Here is an 18,160-nt window from a genome sequence, read left to right as displayed (position 1 = left end):
CCCCCCCCCCCCCCCCACCTTCTGCTGTGATCAAATATCCCATGTATTGTAGCGAGCTGCAATACAGTTTCACGTTGCAACGCGGAGCAGTAATTGGAGTGTGAAGTGGAGTTGTTACAGAGTTAGTCTGCGTAACAGCGTCTCTGAAAAGTTTAATCCACAAGCGCAAGCCTCTTGTCTGCATCAATACGGCCATTGAAGTGGAAACAGCCTCCCCCATTGAGGTGGAAGTATCGAAAAAGTAGTCGGACCATACTATGGCCCTATCATATTCCTGTTACGCTCTTGTTTGCTGATGCATGTTTAGTAACTCAAAGGACATCTTATCCGCTGCAGTGAATAATTTATATGCCTGGCGGCAACACCTAGCCATGTTCCATGTTCCCAGTGTCTAGGAGCAATGAAGTGCTCTCTGTGGTGCGGAGGAGTACTCAGCCACTTACCACCACCAGGCCATAGGATGGACCAGCCTTGTCCACAGGGTGTGGGGATGCTGGTGTTGTTTACACCCCATCCTTGTCTCCCTCCTCCCCTCCAGACACAGCCCGGCCTGAGGCCTCACTGTCTTTTGTCCAGCATGAAAGAGAAGAGGCGTTCAGCGCTCTGTAGAGCTTAGTGCTGCTATAGAAAAGCAGTGTGCAACCCGCGTTGTTGCTTTGTGCTTGGGCTTGTGTTAGGGTGAATAGAAGTGTGTGTGTGTCACCCATCTGTCAGAGTGACAGGTGCTTGTACATCTTTCACTTGATGAATGTAGAGACGCTACTTCGTGATTTTTTTTGGGCACCTCACAGTGACAGAAAAGTCCGTACAGCGTTGATAAAGAAGAAGATAATCATTGGCATTCCCTTACACCATTTTGCATCCCCTATCAAATTAAACCCAGTGTGAACAGTGAACGATGCAGTATGTTTGTACATGGGTAATATGACATCAACTGAGAGCATGAGATATTCCTCGCTGGCCCAGTGAACTGCCTCCCGCCTCCCACAGTGCTGTTTGGAGCGCATTGCTGTGGCTGGCTGCCCAGGCAACAGTGGGAGTGGTTGACCCACTCATGCCAGTAAGACTGGAAGCCTGGCAGTGAACAAACCTTGCCCATAGGATTCTGTGGATGGTGAATCACAGGGAGTTTCCTCCAAACAGTATGTTACATATGGAGAGAGCAAAGGGACACACAGAGGGGAAAGGTCTGGAGGAGGAGGAGTTGGTATTGGCAAAAGTCCAAGTGCCAGGGAAAGGAGGAGGAAAAAGAAGAAGGAAAAAAAAAAAAAAAAGGAAGGGATGGGCCGGTAGTAGGCCTGGTGGTGCAGCAGCACCATGAGGCCCCAACAGCTTGGGCCTAAGCCAGGGGAGGATCCATAGCACTGAGTCACCAAACCCCACACCCAGTCCACTTAGAGAGACAGCAGGGGACAGAAAGAGACAGCAGGAGCGGCACAGCGTGACAAAGAGGGTGACTAAGGGAAGATAGGAAGCAAGAGTTATCAGCAGGACACGACAGTGTTAAATATACACAAGGAGAAAAAGATGATCGGGACACTCAGACGAGAAAGAGAATATTGGTCAATCTGGGTGGCATGTCAGCATCGGCAGAGCTTTTTTATGTCTCTTGACATTTCCGACTCTCAGAGATGGAAATGGAGACAGGAAGAGGGTGCAGGGAGGGAGAAGAATAGCATTGAATAATGTCAGCTAATTGTATGAGCGCTGGATCAATCCGTCCTGGGGCTGCTGCTGCTCAAGCCACAGAGAGAGGCCTTTTGTGTCTGAAAAGTTAAAGGTCAGCTTGCAGTGTGTCATCTGCTAAATCTTATCAAGGCTAACCCAATCTAGTCGATACCAACCAATTCAGTTTACTGGCTTGATTTACAAAACTAAATACACCTCACCTCCAAACATTGACTTTACCGGTCTCCGATTTCCACAGCCATGAGATTACTTTGTGATTGGATGTTTGCTTGGCAGTATCCACAGCTAGATTGCTTGTACATACACATAAACACACCGATGGGCTGGAGGAATTTGCTTTGTGGCAGAACTGGTTACCCTGACTAATTCACATGAAACATGGGGATAGATAATATTGGTGTTGAGGAAGAATGCCATTAAGGAGTATCGGTGTGGGTGTGTGGGTGTGTGTGCTCTGTGTGTGTCTGCTTTGTGTGTGTCTGCTCTGTGTGTGTCTGCTCTGCGTGTGTTCCTTGCTGACAAGCCCAATGATGTCAGCGTGGTCTGTTAACAATAATAATTAAACGTCTTTTTTTATATAAAGCGCGATGGGAGGTAGCCGTGGGAGTTATTTGCGCCTCAAGCTTTGTATTCACACTTCACTGCTGAGGGTATTTGTTTGAAAACAGTAGCTCCTTCACAAAGATGCTTGAATTGTCCATGTAAAACGCTTGGCAGTGGATGCGCGCCTGCAAACCATTTAAAGCATGTGTGAGTCACTATCAGCCTTCACAGAGCCTCAGCTAGCAGAGGGAACAGACAAGGAGGGGGACCAATCTGCGCCAACCCAGCAGACCTTTTTCTCCTGTTGGTATGACCATGGAAAACACTCCCATGCTGACATGTCCTGAACCAACCTTGCCTAAGCATTCTCTGCTGCTCTGGAGACAGCACTTTATCTGTTTTATTACAGCCTCTTGTTGCCGAGCAGTCGCTCTAGCGTGGACCGCCATGGCGTAGCCCACTTTTTGAACATGGTGTAAGTCAACTCATCAGCCGGAACTTTAATTTGTGCAGTGCCTTTTGTAGAGTTCTCTACGTGGTAGCTTTCTAGCAGTCTTTGAAAGGAACACAACCTTTAAAAGACATCTTGATAAAGTCTCTGCAGTCCGTGTGAGCCAAGTATCCATATCCATCCAGATCACTTCCAATTTTATGACAGGAACTCCAATTGGCATTAAACCATTGCAGAGACAAAATTAATTTACCATGGTATGATTCTGCTTACAGAAGAACATGGCAATTTAGAAAAGAAATGCAAAGGAAATCTTAGGTTACAAACATGGAAACAACTGCTTAACGGTCCCATCCCGGTGCATTGGCTGCTAGCTAATGGGGCTAGTAGTTAATTTGGGGTATTGTTATTGTTAAAGCTTGGCAGTCCAGAGACCAGATTCCAGCTGAGGCCTGTGGTGACGGCCTAGCACTGGGGCCAACAGACCCCTGAACACTGGGGCCAGTGTTGAGCTGTGTGGTGGTTTGTGGGTAGGGAGGAATGCAATGATGCAACAGTTTTGGATTTGGAATGGTTGCTTTGTTGAGAAACTTCATTGTTTGTAACCCCCTCCTTGTTTTTTTCCAACCGCAGGCTGACCAACTAACAGAGGAGCAGATTGCAGGTATGAACAGAGATTTTTTTTCTTCTCCTTTAATCCCCCTCATAGCAAAGTCCTTTCTTCACATATTTACTGGTAAACTAATTGTACTCTATGTTATCCTTTTTAAATTTCCTCTGTCACATGAGCAAGGCGATTTATTCCATAAGCTAACATTGAAGGATTTGGCAGCCGCCCTCCCATCATGATTTAGGCACAAAAAAACAACTCTACATGTATTTTTTTTACATTATTATGAATTTTATACACACTACATTTTAAAATGTATTTTTGATTTTGTATGTATACATGATTTTATCTACTTTGGTTGTGGGTTTTAAATAAGTCGATTCTACCACACCCACACATGTATTTTTATATTTCTTCAATTCATTTGGTTTTTCATGTTCTGTGAAACAAATAAACTAATCTAAAACATAAATGAACAGGAAATAAAGGGGGGGGGGAGCATTTACAGCATGTCATGAGTCAGGAGCCATGAGTCAGGAGGAAAACCAGTGAAGCAACTGTAAATAGACAGTTTTCCAGACAAACCTAGAGTAGTTTTGATCACTGGGGCACCTTGATATTGTTGATAGATAAATGATGTGGCCTTTGTACTAAAACTGTCTCAGTCAAACCCCCTCTGTGGCTAATTAGCTTGTGCTAAGGCTCCAAGGCTAATGCTCACTATTGCCTTTACCTCCCTGGATGGGTGTTCATGGTCCGTAGTTTAGAAGCCTGCTCGTACACGCCGGTGCAGACATTGAGACATTCTTGGAGTAAAACCGGTCTGCTTTTTCCAGCTTCCAGTACTCTGCGCCATTCTCCTTTTTTTCCCTACAGTATGAGATAAGATCCCTGTGTGGTTTCAGAGCTTGGCACATTAACAACTTCCCTTCTGTCCCCTCTCATGTGGGCCAATTTACAGACGAGCAGGAACTTAGTTAACAAAGTCCCTTTGGTCACAAAGGGATCATTTAACCCTTTTTGGACTGGACTGCAGTGCCCTAACATGACCCATTTCTGTTAGCTGCATAGCAACGGTAACCTAACCTCTCACTCTCACCTCCACCCCCTACAGAGTTCAAGGAGGCTTTCTCCTTATTTGACAAGGATGGTGACGGCACCATCACCACCAAAGAGCTCGGCACCGTCATGAGGTCGCTGGGCCAGAACCCCACAGAGGCCGAGCTACAGGACATGATCAACGAGGTGGATGCTGACGGTCAGTACACATAGTACATACTACATACTTACCCGTGATATTAACAACTTTGAGTTACCTATTACTGATATGATGATCATTAATACGTTCCCAGTTTAAAAGGTATATCAGGTGCCAAATAGGAAATTTTACATGGTACGAAATGGCAAACTTTAGAGAGGTTTAGAATCAACCTAATATCCCTGACACGCCAACCAGACGGTGATCCTCGGCAGAAAAGGCAGTTCAACTGATCAGTCTTCCCGAGTTGGTCAAAAAAGTGCCTCATAACAGCAGGCGGTGCTAATCTGTATTGTTGCCCAAAAATGAAAACCGGCAGTTGATTGGATGAACGTGTCGCGTAGGTCTGGTTTCTCCGGAAATTCAAAGCCAGATTGTCATGGCGGCTTGTTCAGAATGCGATCTCACATTTTACTATATTTTAAGCTGCGAAACGTGTTTCTGAAAAAATTTTAAGTGAGTAATGGGCCATGCCGTTGCTGAATCTGTCTTCATTTCAGATCGACGAAGTTTAAAAGATTTTTGTCAGATTTTGAGAGACTCTAGTCACGCTCATCCCGCTCCTCTTTTCCGGGTTTGCACTCCACCAATAAGACTGGTCATTTGAGTCAGACTGTCGGCGGTGCCTGCCTTTTGGCTGAGCATTTCAGGTCGGCCAAAATGAAGGCCGACGGCCCCCCGGACATGGAACAGACTCGAATCACCGACCTCGCCAGGCGGTCCGACGGCCGATTATCCGGTTGGCGTGTCACGGTCCTAACAGATGAAGCCCACTAGAATTTCCCCTCCCACCTGGAGGTCTTTTGGCTGCCAGCATCGTTTCTCCTAAACCCAAGCCAACCTTTAGCCACTGGAATGCGTTTGTCTATTTACTTATGGTAATTTAGTCTGTAATCATATTTGTTTAATGAATTTTAACTTGTCAAGTGGCTACCGATGGAAAAGCTTAAAATAAATGCAACAATCGTTTGTTCCCTCATTTTTCTCCCACCTCTTCCCTCCTATATGTACTGAATTGTTCCATCCACACCTTCCATTGTGTACCTGTGTATATTTGTGTTTTATATCTGTAATCTCAATTTGCGAACATATTTGGTTATATTATTAAAGGTTATTACAGGCTGATACCTTGTACTTTAATTTAAGCACAATGTGAGGCTTAGTTGTTGTTGTTAGTGTTGCTACTTTTACAGGATCTGAACAGGTCTCCCCAATTTCACCTTAATGACCTTGAGGTTCACAACCTCAACAAAAACTCTGTCTGACAGTATGTCATATTGTGTATCAGTCTACACTGTGTAATAAAGTATAAACAGTGCGCTATTGTCTTTATTTTGTGTAGCGAGACTGGGAAACGTGAATTGGACGGTCCGTAGGTGCAAAACAAAACATTCCCTCAGATACTAATAAAGGACTCAGTAAAGATTAGTATTGGGACAGTAACATTTTGCAGTAATAATAGGCCTCCGATATGAAAGTAGCATCCATAATCTATCGAAGCTGATCGACTGTTTGTATCATCGGTCGAATTTTAATCTCGCATTTCATTTGAATCGACTAAAGAGGCGAGCTGGACAACTTGTTTGTATGTTACTGTGAAGAGAGGTTCAAAATGTGCGTCAACTGTCATGCAGTTCTGTTAAACATCTCTCTGCCTTCAGCCTTGAAGCTGTCCATGGCTCTGAGTTTTCTATTGCATATTTATGTCCTCTGAACAGTTTTTCTATAACATGCAACAGCATGAAACAACAGTGGCATAACACAGCGACTCAGTGTGGACAGGAAGGTAGCCTGCACTGTAGGGCCGACGTGTTGGGCTCAGTAAACTCACATGGCAAGGCCCACAAACATTGCACAAACAAGTGAAAAGGACAGAAAATATATTCAGCTAAGTAGCACCAGAGGAGGGATCTTGCAAGAAAGGTAATGCCTGACACGTCTTAGTGTCATCACTATGTCTCGGAGCCAGCTATCAGCCGGGACACCCACAGGTGCATCGTTGCCAAAGACGCCGCTATCGGTGAAACCACGTAGCTTGCAAGTTGTTTAAAACATTGTAATACTAAAACACAAACAGAGGAATGGTTTTGTGTTAATTATAACTTTAGTATGGAACCAATAGGGCTGTGTGATTAATCGAACTATTAATCGCAAATTACGATTTGGGCTCCTAACGGTCACAAAAGCAGAGTAATCGAGAAAAACGATTACTTTGCAAGTAAACACTTATTTTGTCTCGTGTTTTGAATGAAGAACAAAATTTAAAGCATGAACTATACTATATGATGGGAAATTTCACAGTTCAGGGTGTTTTTGCTGTTGATTTGTTTCACTGTTTTTTTTTGGGGGGGGGGGGGGGTTATTCCGTAATTGCAACATCTTTCCAAAAGACAATGACTAACTGTGATATAATCCGGATTTCAATGTGCTCCATTGTTCTGCCCAACAGTCTTACTTCTTTATTTAGGCCAGCATTAAGTAACTTGCAGACATTTCTGGTCCGTCTCGTCTCCCATAACACTAGGCTCGGACAAGCTCCTGCTTTATGCCAGGCGTGACCTTCTTACAGAGGAAGTCTTTCCATAAGTACCAAACAAGTTTGATGGGATTCTAATCCGGTGACTCTGGCTTTTTTCACCCAGTCGATTACAATAGTACGTTAATGTATGTTATTTAAACACCTACAGTCTTTTCCAAACCCTCACTAAGTTGCCTAAACCTTAAGAACATAGTTATTTCCTACTCAGTATAATTCATTTCCCACCGTATTGCTTTCATTTTCATGCAGTTTCATCTGTTACATATAGATCTGTAAAATCAGTAACTAGAGCAGTGTCTCCTGCTGTCTCAAAGCATAAAAACTAAAATCTTTCAAAAGTCAGGGTTTTGACAAATCACCAACATTGATTTGACCATATGATATATGTATGCTCTGTATAGGAGGCGCTATCCCTCATACACTACACTACAAATAATAATAATAAAGTTAAAAATAGTGTGTTTCACACTATAGACTTCACCTTACACTGGTTAAATCACAAGATCATCATTTCTGCTACATCCTGAACAGAAGAGTGGATTCATCGTGGTGTGCTTGAAATGTCTTGCATGACAAAGACAGCCCGGATTTACTATATCTATTTTGTTATTCATTTTCTATCCAGGCAAGTGAAATTTGTCTCTAAAAATATACTTATTGTAGTTGTCTGGCCTAATTTACTGGGGAAATGTAGTTAAAAGCTGGAATATCAGCGGTTCATTTGTTAAATGTGTATGCATTTTACAAAGGCTATTGTTTTTTGATATTTAGGTTAATAAAGTGTTCCTATTAGAAGTTTAACACTTTAACTGCTCACACCCCCATTTTTAATCAGTGAAATGACTTTCAGTAAAATTCAAATTTTAGTTCAAGACTAGGAGGTACAATTCCTCGGGAGATCTATCCATTAATTTCAGTCATATTAAAGGAATAGAACCATAATTCCACATACCATTTTGGGGTTTGACTACAGTGATAGGAACCTCTGTCACATAATGCACGAGGGATTAAATAGAGCATCCATTACTGCCCCATCTCCAAACACATCAGTGGTGTTGTTACCCACCTCCCTCCCTTTCCTACCAACTGGCAACCAACTGTCCAAGCCAACTGTCTGGCCAGATTTTCAGATGACACGTCTGCCTGTGTCAGCAGTTTAGTCACTGTGCGTTCAGCTCCATCATAGTTGAGAATGTCAGGGATATGGAATGCGCAGGAGGTGCGTTCAGTGCTTGTGAGTAGAGCAGGATGGGTGTCAAGACTGTCAGCGTTGGCGCCCATGCTGAGTTCAGTGATTTATTCACCCCATGAACAGAGGTTCACCACGTCCACCACTGCAGTGTGTCTCCGAGGCACTGTGAGGGGTTTAAGAGAGAATGAAAGACAGAAAAGTTGGCCAGTAGCTCCCATGTTGACCGTCCTTGGTAGTAGAGTCAAGGCTGTTAGCTGTCAGTGGACCTTCACCCCAGTGGTGCTCTTACAGCTTATAGGATTTTGGAAATGGGGCCGCATTGATCGGGAGAAATCAATTGCACCGCAGCTTGGCTGCCCCTTTATTGAAACGTCCTCCTACCATCCACAGCACTCTCCCCCCTCCCCCTCAGTTGCACCCAAGAGAAAGCGAACATACGCACACATACACACACACACACACACACACACACAACATCACTAACATCCCCTTGTTCTGCCTCTGCCTCCCTTGGCTTATGCAATCTAGGTCAGACAGCAATGAAGCTAGTAATGGAAAATAAAAGTGGTTACATAAGGCCTCTCTGCGCTTTGCACATCCCGTACCCAAATCAGCAGCCATGGGACGTCAGCTGGCCCCATTGAAAATCAGCTTTATTTACCAAACAAGGAGGCCGTGGCAAAGTATTCCAATGAATGGGAAAGAGGATGGAAGGCTTGTGCCAGACAGAGAGCTGTTTAAAGAAATAGTCTCTTGGCTATTTGATTGTAAAAGTCAGACTAAAATGTATGAAAAGTGTGGGTTACAGTATTAAACAGAATTCTCACTGTTAATCTTACAAGCTAGCCAAACATGCTTGATTGGATACCGGAGCCTTCCATATTCCTGGCATGTAACGGACCATGCTTTGCTCAAATATGTAAAAGAAAAAAGTTAAAACAGCTGAAATATGGATTAATGAACTGTATGACACAAATATTGGCTTCAGTCAGAGCACATCACTCGTCATGATTACACAACTTTACATTTTCATTCTTATCACCGGTATGGAAGGTGGCTTTATGATGCAGGAAAAACGATGACCACACACACACACACACACACACACATAAGTGTGCCGAGAAGCCTCAGCCTTCTATAGTTTGCGTCAGCACCTCTTATGTGTAATCGCACCATCTCCCACTCGGTTCACTCCTTATATTCTCTCCTCTTCACAGCTCCCTCATCTCCATCTCCCTATCTACCGCCCACTCCCTCCCTCTCTCCCTCCCCTCTCTTTTTTTCTCTCTCCTACCCTCCCACCATTTTCTATCTCTTCCCGCCTTCCATCCAACCTGTCTTCATCCCTCCTTGCATCCATCCCTCCCCTCCTCCACCGCAGCAGCTGGCTTGGGGTGCAGTTAGGCAGATATGACTCGAGGGCTGCCTTGCTGCTCTAGTCATTGTCCCCCCTCACATGATAGTTTTACAGTTGCAGTCTTGCAACCCCCCCCCCCCCCCCCCCCCCCCCCCCCCCCCAGTGGCAGGGTGTGTTCCCTCGGTGCTGCTGGCTGCCTCTCTGTGTTAGATAACAGGTCCTTAGAATGTTACCCCGAGCTACGACATCACCATCTGCCCCATCACATTACTGGATTCCTTTTCGTTACACACACACACACACACACACACACACATCCATTCTCGTGCTTCAGTCTCTTGTTCTCGCTCTATCGCACTCTGAGGCGTGCTCTGTCATTGGTTAATCTTCGTACAATCCCTCTGCCCCATCCGTCCCACCCCAGGGCTAATCCTCTTGAGTACTTTGCCCTTGGTGTCCCTGACCTCCTCTTCAATCCCCCTTCAATTTTGTTTTGTCAGTTTTTAATTATAATACACCGCCCACACTCCCAACGTCTCCAGGTCCACGTGAAAGCAAGCCTCGCCACCATTAGATTCCCCACAAGCCATTTCCATCCACCCTCCCATGGTTGCAGTTGGTGAGCTGCTGGGTTCCTCACAGATCCCTCCTCTGTCAAGAGGGTCTGATCCCCTGGTAATCCTGTCTTGACAAGGGTACCATGGATATTGATCCGATCACGCGCATACGTACTGTACATTGCCCACCAGCTGTCAGTAGCACCAGAAAACACTGTGTTGTTAACGTTGAAGGGAAAGAGGGACAAAAGAGGACTTCCGGGTGTAAAGAAGTGGACAGGAGGGAGCTCCACACCCCCTTTTGGCTTTCTCCTTTCCCCTCCAGCCAGTGTTTCGGACAGAGGCCCCCAGGGAGATGAACATTTGGTTTATCCTGGCTCTTAGAAGGCCAAGTTACAAAGTATACTATATGTCTACATTATGGATGACTGGCCATGCCCCCCCCTGCAATCCTGCTGCACTGTGTACAACAAATGCAATGTCTTCCCAGGGCTTCCCTGAGGAAGAAAAGGAAGCACACCCCCTCCCTCACTCTCCCCCTTCCTCTACCGCCAGCAGTAGCTGGGACTGTCACAGGAAGCAAGGTGTCTACTAAAATGATGTTTAGTGCTGCTCCTCTCTCTGCAATTACTTACATCTCAAGTTGTCACTGACAGGTCCGCCTCTGGAGAGACGTTATGGTCCATAATAAGGACATGCTAGTGTCATACACAGGAGGGGGAAGGAAGAGGAGTGGAGGACTGAAAGAATATTCAGTCCTTTCTAAATCTTTGCGGTTGCTTTTTATCAGCTAAATTCTGGGTTAAGTTATGTTAAGTTTGCTGTTAGGTAATTGCAATTTTTGCTGATTAAATGTGCCTCATTGATCGCCCTTTTCCAGGTAATGGAACCATTGACTTCCCAGAGTTCCTGACCATGATGGCCAGAAAAATGAAGGACACAGACAGTGAGGAGGAGATCCGTGAGGCTTTCCGAGTATTCGACAAGGTAAATAAAGAATTTAGGAGTATAATGAGGAGATTATAGAACAGTGTCTCTGCTTGGCAAACTAAAGTTTTAGCTCTTTTTAATTTTATATTTATGCGGAGCAAGAAGTCGAGTCGTTTTAAATGAGCGTGATGACTCACAGGTGAGATCAGTAAAGCTTAAGACATGCCAGGCTAGTGGGAAATAAGAGTTTTTATCCTGCACCTAATCTATCTGTCTGGTGGGAGTTGTTACCCCCACCAGTGAAACCTGTGGGATTTTTCTGTTTCACACATTTGATCCCATGGCGCATGTTTCCAGGACGGAAATGGCTACATCAGCGCTGCAGAGCTCCGTCACGTCATGACAAACTTGGGAGAGAAGCTAACGGACGAGGAGGTGGACGAGATGATCAGAGAAGCAGACATCGACGGAGACGGACAGGTCAACTACGAAGGTAAGATAAAGACTGTCGTGAAAAAATCTATTGGTGCACAAATAGCTTTAGTTTCTAGGCCACAGTGTTAGGCTTTTATTAAACAAGAGGGACCAGAGCACTTCATTTTCCAAGCTGTGTATTTCTCTGAGGGCAACTGCAAGACAAGCCAGCCACACATAATAATAGTTATTAGATAGGAGCTATAGATGGAGCCTGCTGATACAGAGATGGGAGAAAGCCATCCTTCTGAATTATCATCAGTGTGCCAGGAGCCTTTCCACTCTTTCTTTCTTGCTCTCCCTTCCCCCTACCGTCCCTCCCTTGGTACAAGAGACTGCGCTCATTTTCTAAAAGGCTGTTGATATGTTATGTTATGAACAGGCCGGAAGTCTTGGCTGAAAAGTGCCCCGCTTCTATACTCCCATTGTACCACAGACAGAATATGTACTCAGCAGACAATGAACATCTTCTCTTATTTATTTTCTATTTTATATGTGCGCGTGCATATCGCCATCCACAACCGTAAGCACAGAGCAAGAGCTTTTTTTTAGTCAAATGGGTTTAATGAGATGAACATGGAAGCCGTTTTAGAAAGGGGACACTAATTAGGATGTGTGTTCTGAACCTGTTCTAGTCGATAAAAAAATTGAATAAAGCACTAAACGATTTAGCTCCTACTGGCAACTGGCCGTGCCAAAGCCTTAAAGCCGATGTCCTTATTGTCTTTTGTCCTCTCTCTTTGTCTCTCTGCAGAGTTTGTACAGATGATGACTGCAAAGTGAGGCTTGTCCGCCCGTCCTGTCCCCTCTTGGAAGAAAAAAAAAGGAAAAAAAAAAATCAAAATGTTTTACTTACCTCCTTGGAAAAAAATAATGTTCATTTATTCATACTGTTTCTGTATAGAAAATAATTGAATGTTGAAATGAAATATCCTTCTGTCCACACAGGAAAAAATATAAAAATATACAAAAATAACTGCATGAAAATGATGGTTAGTGATCCTGTCCCCTCCCCCCGGAGATCAGAGTAGCATCAGTACTTAACAAATAAAAATAATAATAACAACGAACCCTGTAACTACAACCTTCAGACTTAAGGCAAACGCATTTGGCGAACTCCTTCCAGTTCTATTTACTAGTTGTAAATGTCTGGGCTGGCCATCTCTTCTTTCTCTCTCTCTGTTTTCTGTTCTTCATGCATGCAGCTTGAGACCGGAGCACTAACCTCCCTGCCCCCCCCATCCTTCCTCCGGGCTACCAGAGCGTGCTGATTCCACTATAAGCTGTCCTCTCGTTGGTTTGGTACAGTTTTTTTGTATTTGGAGAGGAACCCTGTACTGTTAAGATGAGAGAGTGTACCAGGTTCTAACTCAAGCGGTAAAGTGGAGTGGGACTTAATTGTATGCTAGATTAAAAGAGAAAAAAGCAATGTACAAAAAATACATTTTCAAATGTTTGGCATGTTCTTTTGTTTTTGTTATGTTATTTGGACGGCCATCTTAGTAGTTGTGCGTCCTGCCATTTTTAAAGGAGGGGGGGACTTAAAAAGTCTTACGGTGAGCTTTCTACTTTTTTTTTTTCTTTTTCTTTTCTTTTTTTCGCTAAGATGGAGTGTCCGTCCTCTTTTCTTGCAAGAGAGAATCACTGGCCTTCACTTTTTCTTCTTCTGTTTCTTGACTCAGACAAGTGAGGGGTGTACTGTGTTCGCAGCGCATGCTGTTAGGAGTGTCAGCACACCAGTTCTTCACAACTCTTCATCTGAGTTCAGTTTACATTCATTCCAAGTTGTACATGCTAGTCTTTATTTTTTTTTTTCAAATAAAAGATCATGAACTTTATTTATGTCTTATGTCATTTTTATTATGTTTGATTGTGAAAATGATCTGTAAAGACAGCTTTCATCGACTAGACAAATGGGTCAATAAATGATTATAAGCGTGGTTCTCTCCATGTGCAGTGGCGTTGGGTGATGTTCAGCAGAGACAGGACTCATGGTTTGTGTAATACGTTGCTCCGTTACATGGCGGTGAGGTTGTGGAGAGAGTGAGCTGAAAACGAGGGAGAGGCAGCAGAGTGTGTTTGCTCTCGCGCTCAGAAGTGGATATACATACACATCTATGACGCCTCTCTTCTCTCTCAAGACCCTGCCGGTTGCTAGGCAACAGGAGCTTGCTGTAACTGGGATGTCTTTTTTAGTTTTTTTTTGAAAGGCAAGTGGGAGTTTGAATAAACCCTCCTGCTTCTGCTGATGACTCCATGTTGGCTTGTCCTAGTAAGGCAAACCAGCATACAACACAAGACAGGAAGGTCTCTGCCATGCCTCCAACACCATACTAAATAATGCCTTAAAAGTCGGGTAAAAGCTGCAGAGTTTTAATATCTTTGGACTGTAATTTGACCATGTTTGGAAAGAGGCAAAGAAAGCCAGACACAGCTCTCCAGCCACCTATAGCATGAAGCGAGCATTTCCTTAATCATAGCCAAAACATTGGCACACACACACCTTGTTCTTTTTACACAGAGATGGGGCGTGGTTCCGCTTTCTTGGGTATACACAGAACAGTCTCTGCATTCCTCATACACTCATTATCTCTAGATCTGTTTTAAATGAGGTGCCATTTACCAACTGTGAAAGTTTACTGGCATAAATCAAAGTGGAGGGAAGTGGAGAAGGAGGGGAAATCCTGCCTAAATGCTGCTAGTAACTGGGAAGTAGGTCTGTCATCCCTTAATTACAACCATAGTGTTTCTTTTTGAAAGAAAAAAAACAGGGAAATTATTGCCCACTGCTTTTCATACACCTCCCTGCAGCTCAGCCGAGCCAATAGGAACTGCCGTTAAGTTGATTGACAGCAGGGACCAAAGCTCTGCTGTTCCAAGCTACCTCAACTAGTCATGGTGTTCAAAATATTTCGAGCCTAAATGAGTTCAACATTTAAAAAATAAATAGGATATTGTGAAAAGAATAATCGTATACGTACATATGTAGAGTAAAATCCAAAAATGAACCACTAAATTCCGACCTAACCCAGCAAATGATTCAAACAATTAATTATTATGAATTGTTACTTCATTAAAATTTTTAGGTTTAGTAATCAAAAATTTAAAAATAGTTGTCATTTTAATGAAGTCTGTTTTTATTTTAAACTTTGATTTCTAATTCCTGGGAGCTAACAGGTGCTAGCTAGCATACAACAACGACAAATACTTGAATCTTTAATCTAGTAATTTTTGACTTGTTACAAAATTGCATGGCTTTCTGTTTATTGAGGATCTAAAAAATTACATCTCTTGCTGTATTAACACCACCCAACCTAGCTAGCTAGCTTGGTAGCATGTGTAACCTTGTTAAACTAAATAAAAGCACAGTGTACTGTGTTGTTGTACTGTGTGTCACTACCCAATGTGTACACAATGTTGAGTGAAGCTGTGAGTCTTGCATGCGTCACTTTGCGACAAGTAGCATTCAAGATGCTAACGAGAGACTTCTGTAATGTCAAAAAAGTAAAAATGGAACTACTCAACGACGTGGGTTCACTACTGGCTACAATCATCAAACACAACAACTGCTGTCAGTTGAATTGTGTTTTGAGCTAACGTTAGCAATCAAACTGTCATAGATAGGTAAAACATGTTTGAAATGACTGCTAGCTTAGCTACAAGCTAGCAGTCAAACACAACAAAGGCTGTCACTTGAATGGCGTTTTGAGCTAACGTTAGCAATCATAGATAACTTTTAACGTTTTTTTTTAAATGACTTACATCCTGTTATTGTTTGTAATGAGAAAAGTTTATTATTTTATGGATTTCACAAATATCAGTATGACACGTTATGCCGTAAACCGCTTAAATCTGAGCATGCGCGACTCACATCTGCACTCGACCCACATCTGGTAGTGACACTGTGTTTATTTTCAACAGCATTTACTTGATTTATTTTGAATTTTTTATTGCTGTTGCTCACGCTAACAAAGGCTAGCTAGCTTGTCAAATTTGTTGAGCACCGCTAAGAAAGGCAGGGGCATGTCAATGACATACTTGGCAACCTTGAGACTTCAAAAATAGGGAGGACAGCTATACCATACATTGATGTCTGGGATAGAGGATGGATACCCGACCCGAGCCCGACGGGACCCGACGGTACCCGACGGGTCGGGCCGGGTTCGGACAGATTTTTAGAAAGGATGCTCGGGTTCGGATCGGGCTCGGTCACATCAGCGCGATAAGGCATTGAACATTTTGAATTTAAAACAGCTTATTATGGAGGTAATGGCGCTTGTTGCCCAGTGTGCATTGATGCGCTCATCTGTTGACATTTCCCAATGCCTTCCTACACTTGCTTAATAAAAGCGAGCTTTCCACACAAACAAACGTATGTGTCATTATTATGAGAAACAAATGCGATTTTAACTGTGTTGGGCTCGGGTCGGGCTCGGACAGAAATATCTTAATGCCTGTCGGGCTCGGGTCGGGTTCGGTTACTGCTCTGTCGGACGCGGGCCGGGCTCGGACAGAAAAATCCAGCCCGATCCGCACTCTAGTCTGGGAGTCCTCACCCAAAAAACTGAGTTTTAGATACTTTATTTTGTGCATGCTGGTGACTTTTAAAGAATGAAAATAACTCAATAAAATAAGTACACTACCACAGCATTTTTATGTTAAATACCTTTAGTTTTGTTTAGTTTTTGGTTTAGGGAGGCCAGACTTTAGTCTTGGGCCACGCTATGGACTCACAGCCAGCTGTCCTTCCTGGCCCATACACCCTGGGTCCTGGATGCCTAAGCGAGGCGGAACAGGAGGCTCTCTCTGTCTCTGGAAGACAGCTGGGTACCCAGCTGTGGCGGAGGAGGGCAAGGAGGGCAAGGCGCCCCTTCCCCCCCTCCACAAATTTGCATGTCCTAGGATGGCAAAGGCGCCCTGCTCTTCCCTAATCTATTCTTATCTTAACCTTAAAGGTCCCATGGCATGGTGCTCTTTGGATGCTTTTATATAGACCTTAGTGGTCCCCTAATACTGTATCTGAAGTCTCTTTGATATAGCCCTTAGTGGTCCCCTAATACTGTATCTGAAGTCTCTTTGATATAGCCCTTAGTGGTCCCCTAATACTGTATCTGAAGTCTCTTTTATATAGACCTTAGTGGTCCCCTTAAACTGTATCTGAAGTCTCTTTTATAAAGACCTTAGTGGTCCCCTAATACTGTATCTGAAATCTCTTTTGCATAAACCTTAGTGGTCCCGTAATACTGTATCTGAAGTCTCTTTTATATAGACCTTAGTGGTCCCCTAATACTGTATCTGAAGTCTCTTTTATATAGACCTTAGTGGTCCCCTAATACTGTATCTGAAGTCTCTTTCCCAAAATCCAGCCCTGGTGCAGAATTACAGCCACCAGAGCCAGTCCCTTAATAAGCTTTCCATAGTATGTGCCATTTCTGAGTCTATAGCTTTTGAGGAGGAGAGGGGGGGCAAGGTGGAGGATGGGGGTTTGGCCTTGATCAACCGCCACTTTGCTTGTTTGAAAGCCATGATGTCTCTCTCTCATGGTTGGTCCAAATTCTCTGAGTGGGCAAAGCAGAGAAAGGGGAGGTAACATTGCCCCTTGTGACCTAATAAGGGGCAATATTCCAGATCGGCCCATCTGAGCTTTCATTTTCTCAAAGGCAGAGCAGGATACCCAGGGCTCAGTGTACACCTATCACCATTTCTAGCCACTGGAGACAATAGGCAGGCTGGGGGAACTCATATTAATGCTAGGTGTCCACCAGCAGCCGTGCCTAAATCATGAGGGTCCAACAGGCGACGCTCTTCATCCTTGGAGGGTCAGAGAGCGAATGTGAGAGGGATAGCGCAAACAGGGAGAAAACAGTCAGAGGCTAATACAGTACAGTGTACAGTGTAAAGTGCCATTAACAGGCCGTGGTAACAAAACAAAAAAAGGTGTGAACGTGTGTTGTTACTTAATCGGGAGAAATACGGGAGGATTGGGACCCCAGGAGGAAACCGGGAAAGGCCATTGAAAAACGGGAGTCTCCTGGGAAAATCTGCAGGGTTGGCAAGTATGGTGATTGGTGGAAAGGTGATAGGAGATATGATAACAACATGTTAGTTCCACTTTATATTCATTTGACTATATACTTCCACACATGCATATCCACAGAAAAGATAGGCCACCAAACAGAAACCCCACCAGGATAGGCCGCTGCTGGTTGGTTTACATGCCAACCAACCAATGAGGCAAAACCAAACACACCCTGTCTCTACCAATCCGAAGACAGAAAGGGTGTGGTTTGGTCAAAGGCTGTAGGTTCCCTTAAAAGAGGCCTCCCCTCCGCTCGGTATAGGAAGGGACACTTGAGCACCCTGGGGGTTAAATTAAGAACATCAATATTTCACGTGTAAATGAAGCAGCACACTGTGGAGGCAGTAATGCGAGAAGGATTGACTGGGCAGAGGTATCAAGTATCAGCAGCCCTGGAAAGAACAGGCACACGTATGAGACAGGCCCATGACATGCAGTACGAGTCTATTCTGTACATAGGACCACCTATATATATATATAT

The 18,160-nt window shown here is 44.0% G+C and overlaps 1 protein-coding gene across 1 annotated transcript in view; it reads left to right on the top strand.

Moving 5' to 3' along the window:
* The window catches only part of LOC117961319 (calmodulin-1), a 14,770-nt gene extending 1,722 nt beyond the window's left edge, over window positions 1-13,048 (top strand). Inside the window, exons 2-6 of the mRNA XM_034899888.1 lie at window positions 3,317-3,347; window positions 4,408-4,551; window positions 11,077-11,183; window positions 11,484-11,619; window positions 12,355-13,048. Coding sequence (XP_034755779.1) covers window positions 3,317-3,347; window positions 4,408-4,551; window positions 11,077-11,183; window positions 11,484-11,619; window positions 12,355-12,383 — 447 coding nt within the window. The 3' untranslated portion in view covers window positions 12,384-13,048. The remainder of the gene's footprint in view (window positions 1-3,316; window positions 3,348-4,407; window positions 4,552-11,076; window positions 11,184-11,483; window positions 11,620-12,354) is intronic.
* Window positions 13,049-18,160: the final 5,112 nt, after the last annotated feature.

This window comes from Etheostoma cragini, chromosome 18 (assembly GCF_013103735.1).
Source record: "Etheostoma cragini isolate CJK2018 chromosome 18, CSU_Ecrag_1.0, whole genome shotgun sequence".
Classification (NCBI taxonomy): Eukaryota; Metazoa; Chordata; class Actinopteri; order Perciformes; family Percidae; genus Etheostoma; species Etheostoma cragini.
The sequence above is the reverse complement of the archived record's forward strand: the minus strand, read 5'-3'. Positions and strand labels throughout refer to the sequence as shown.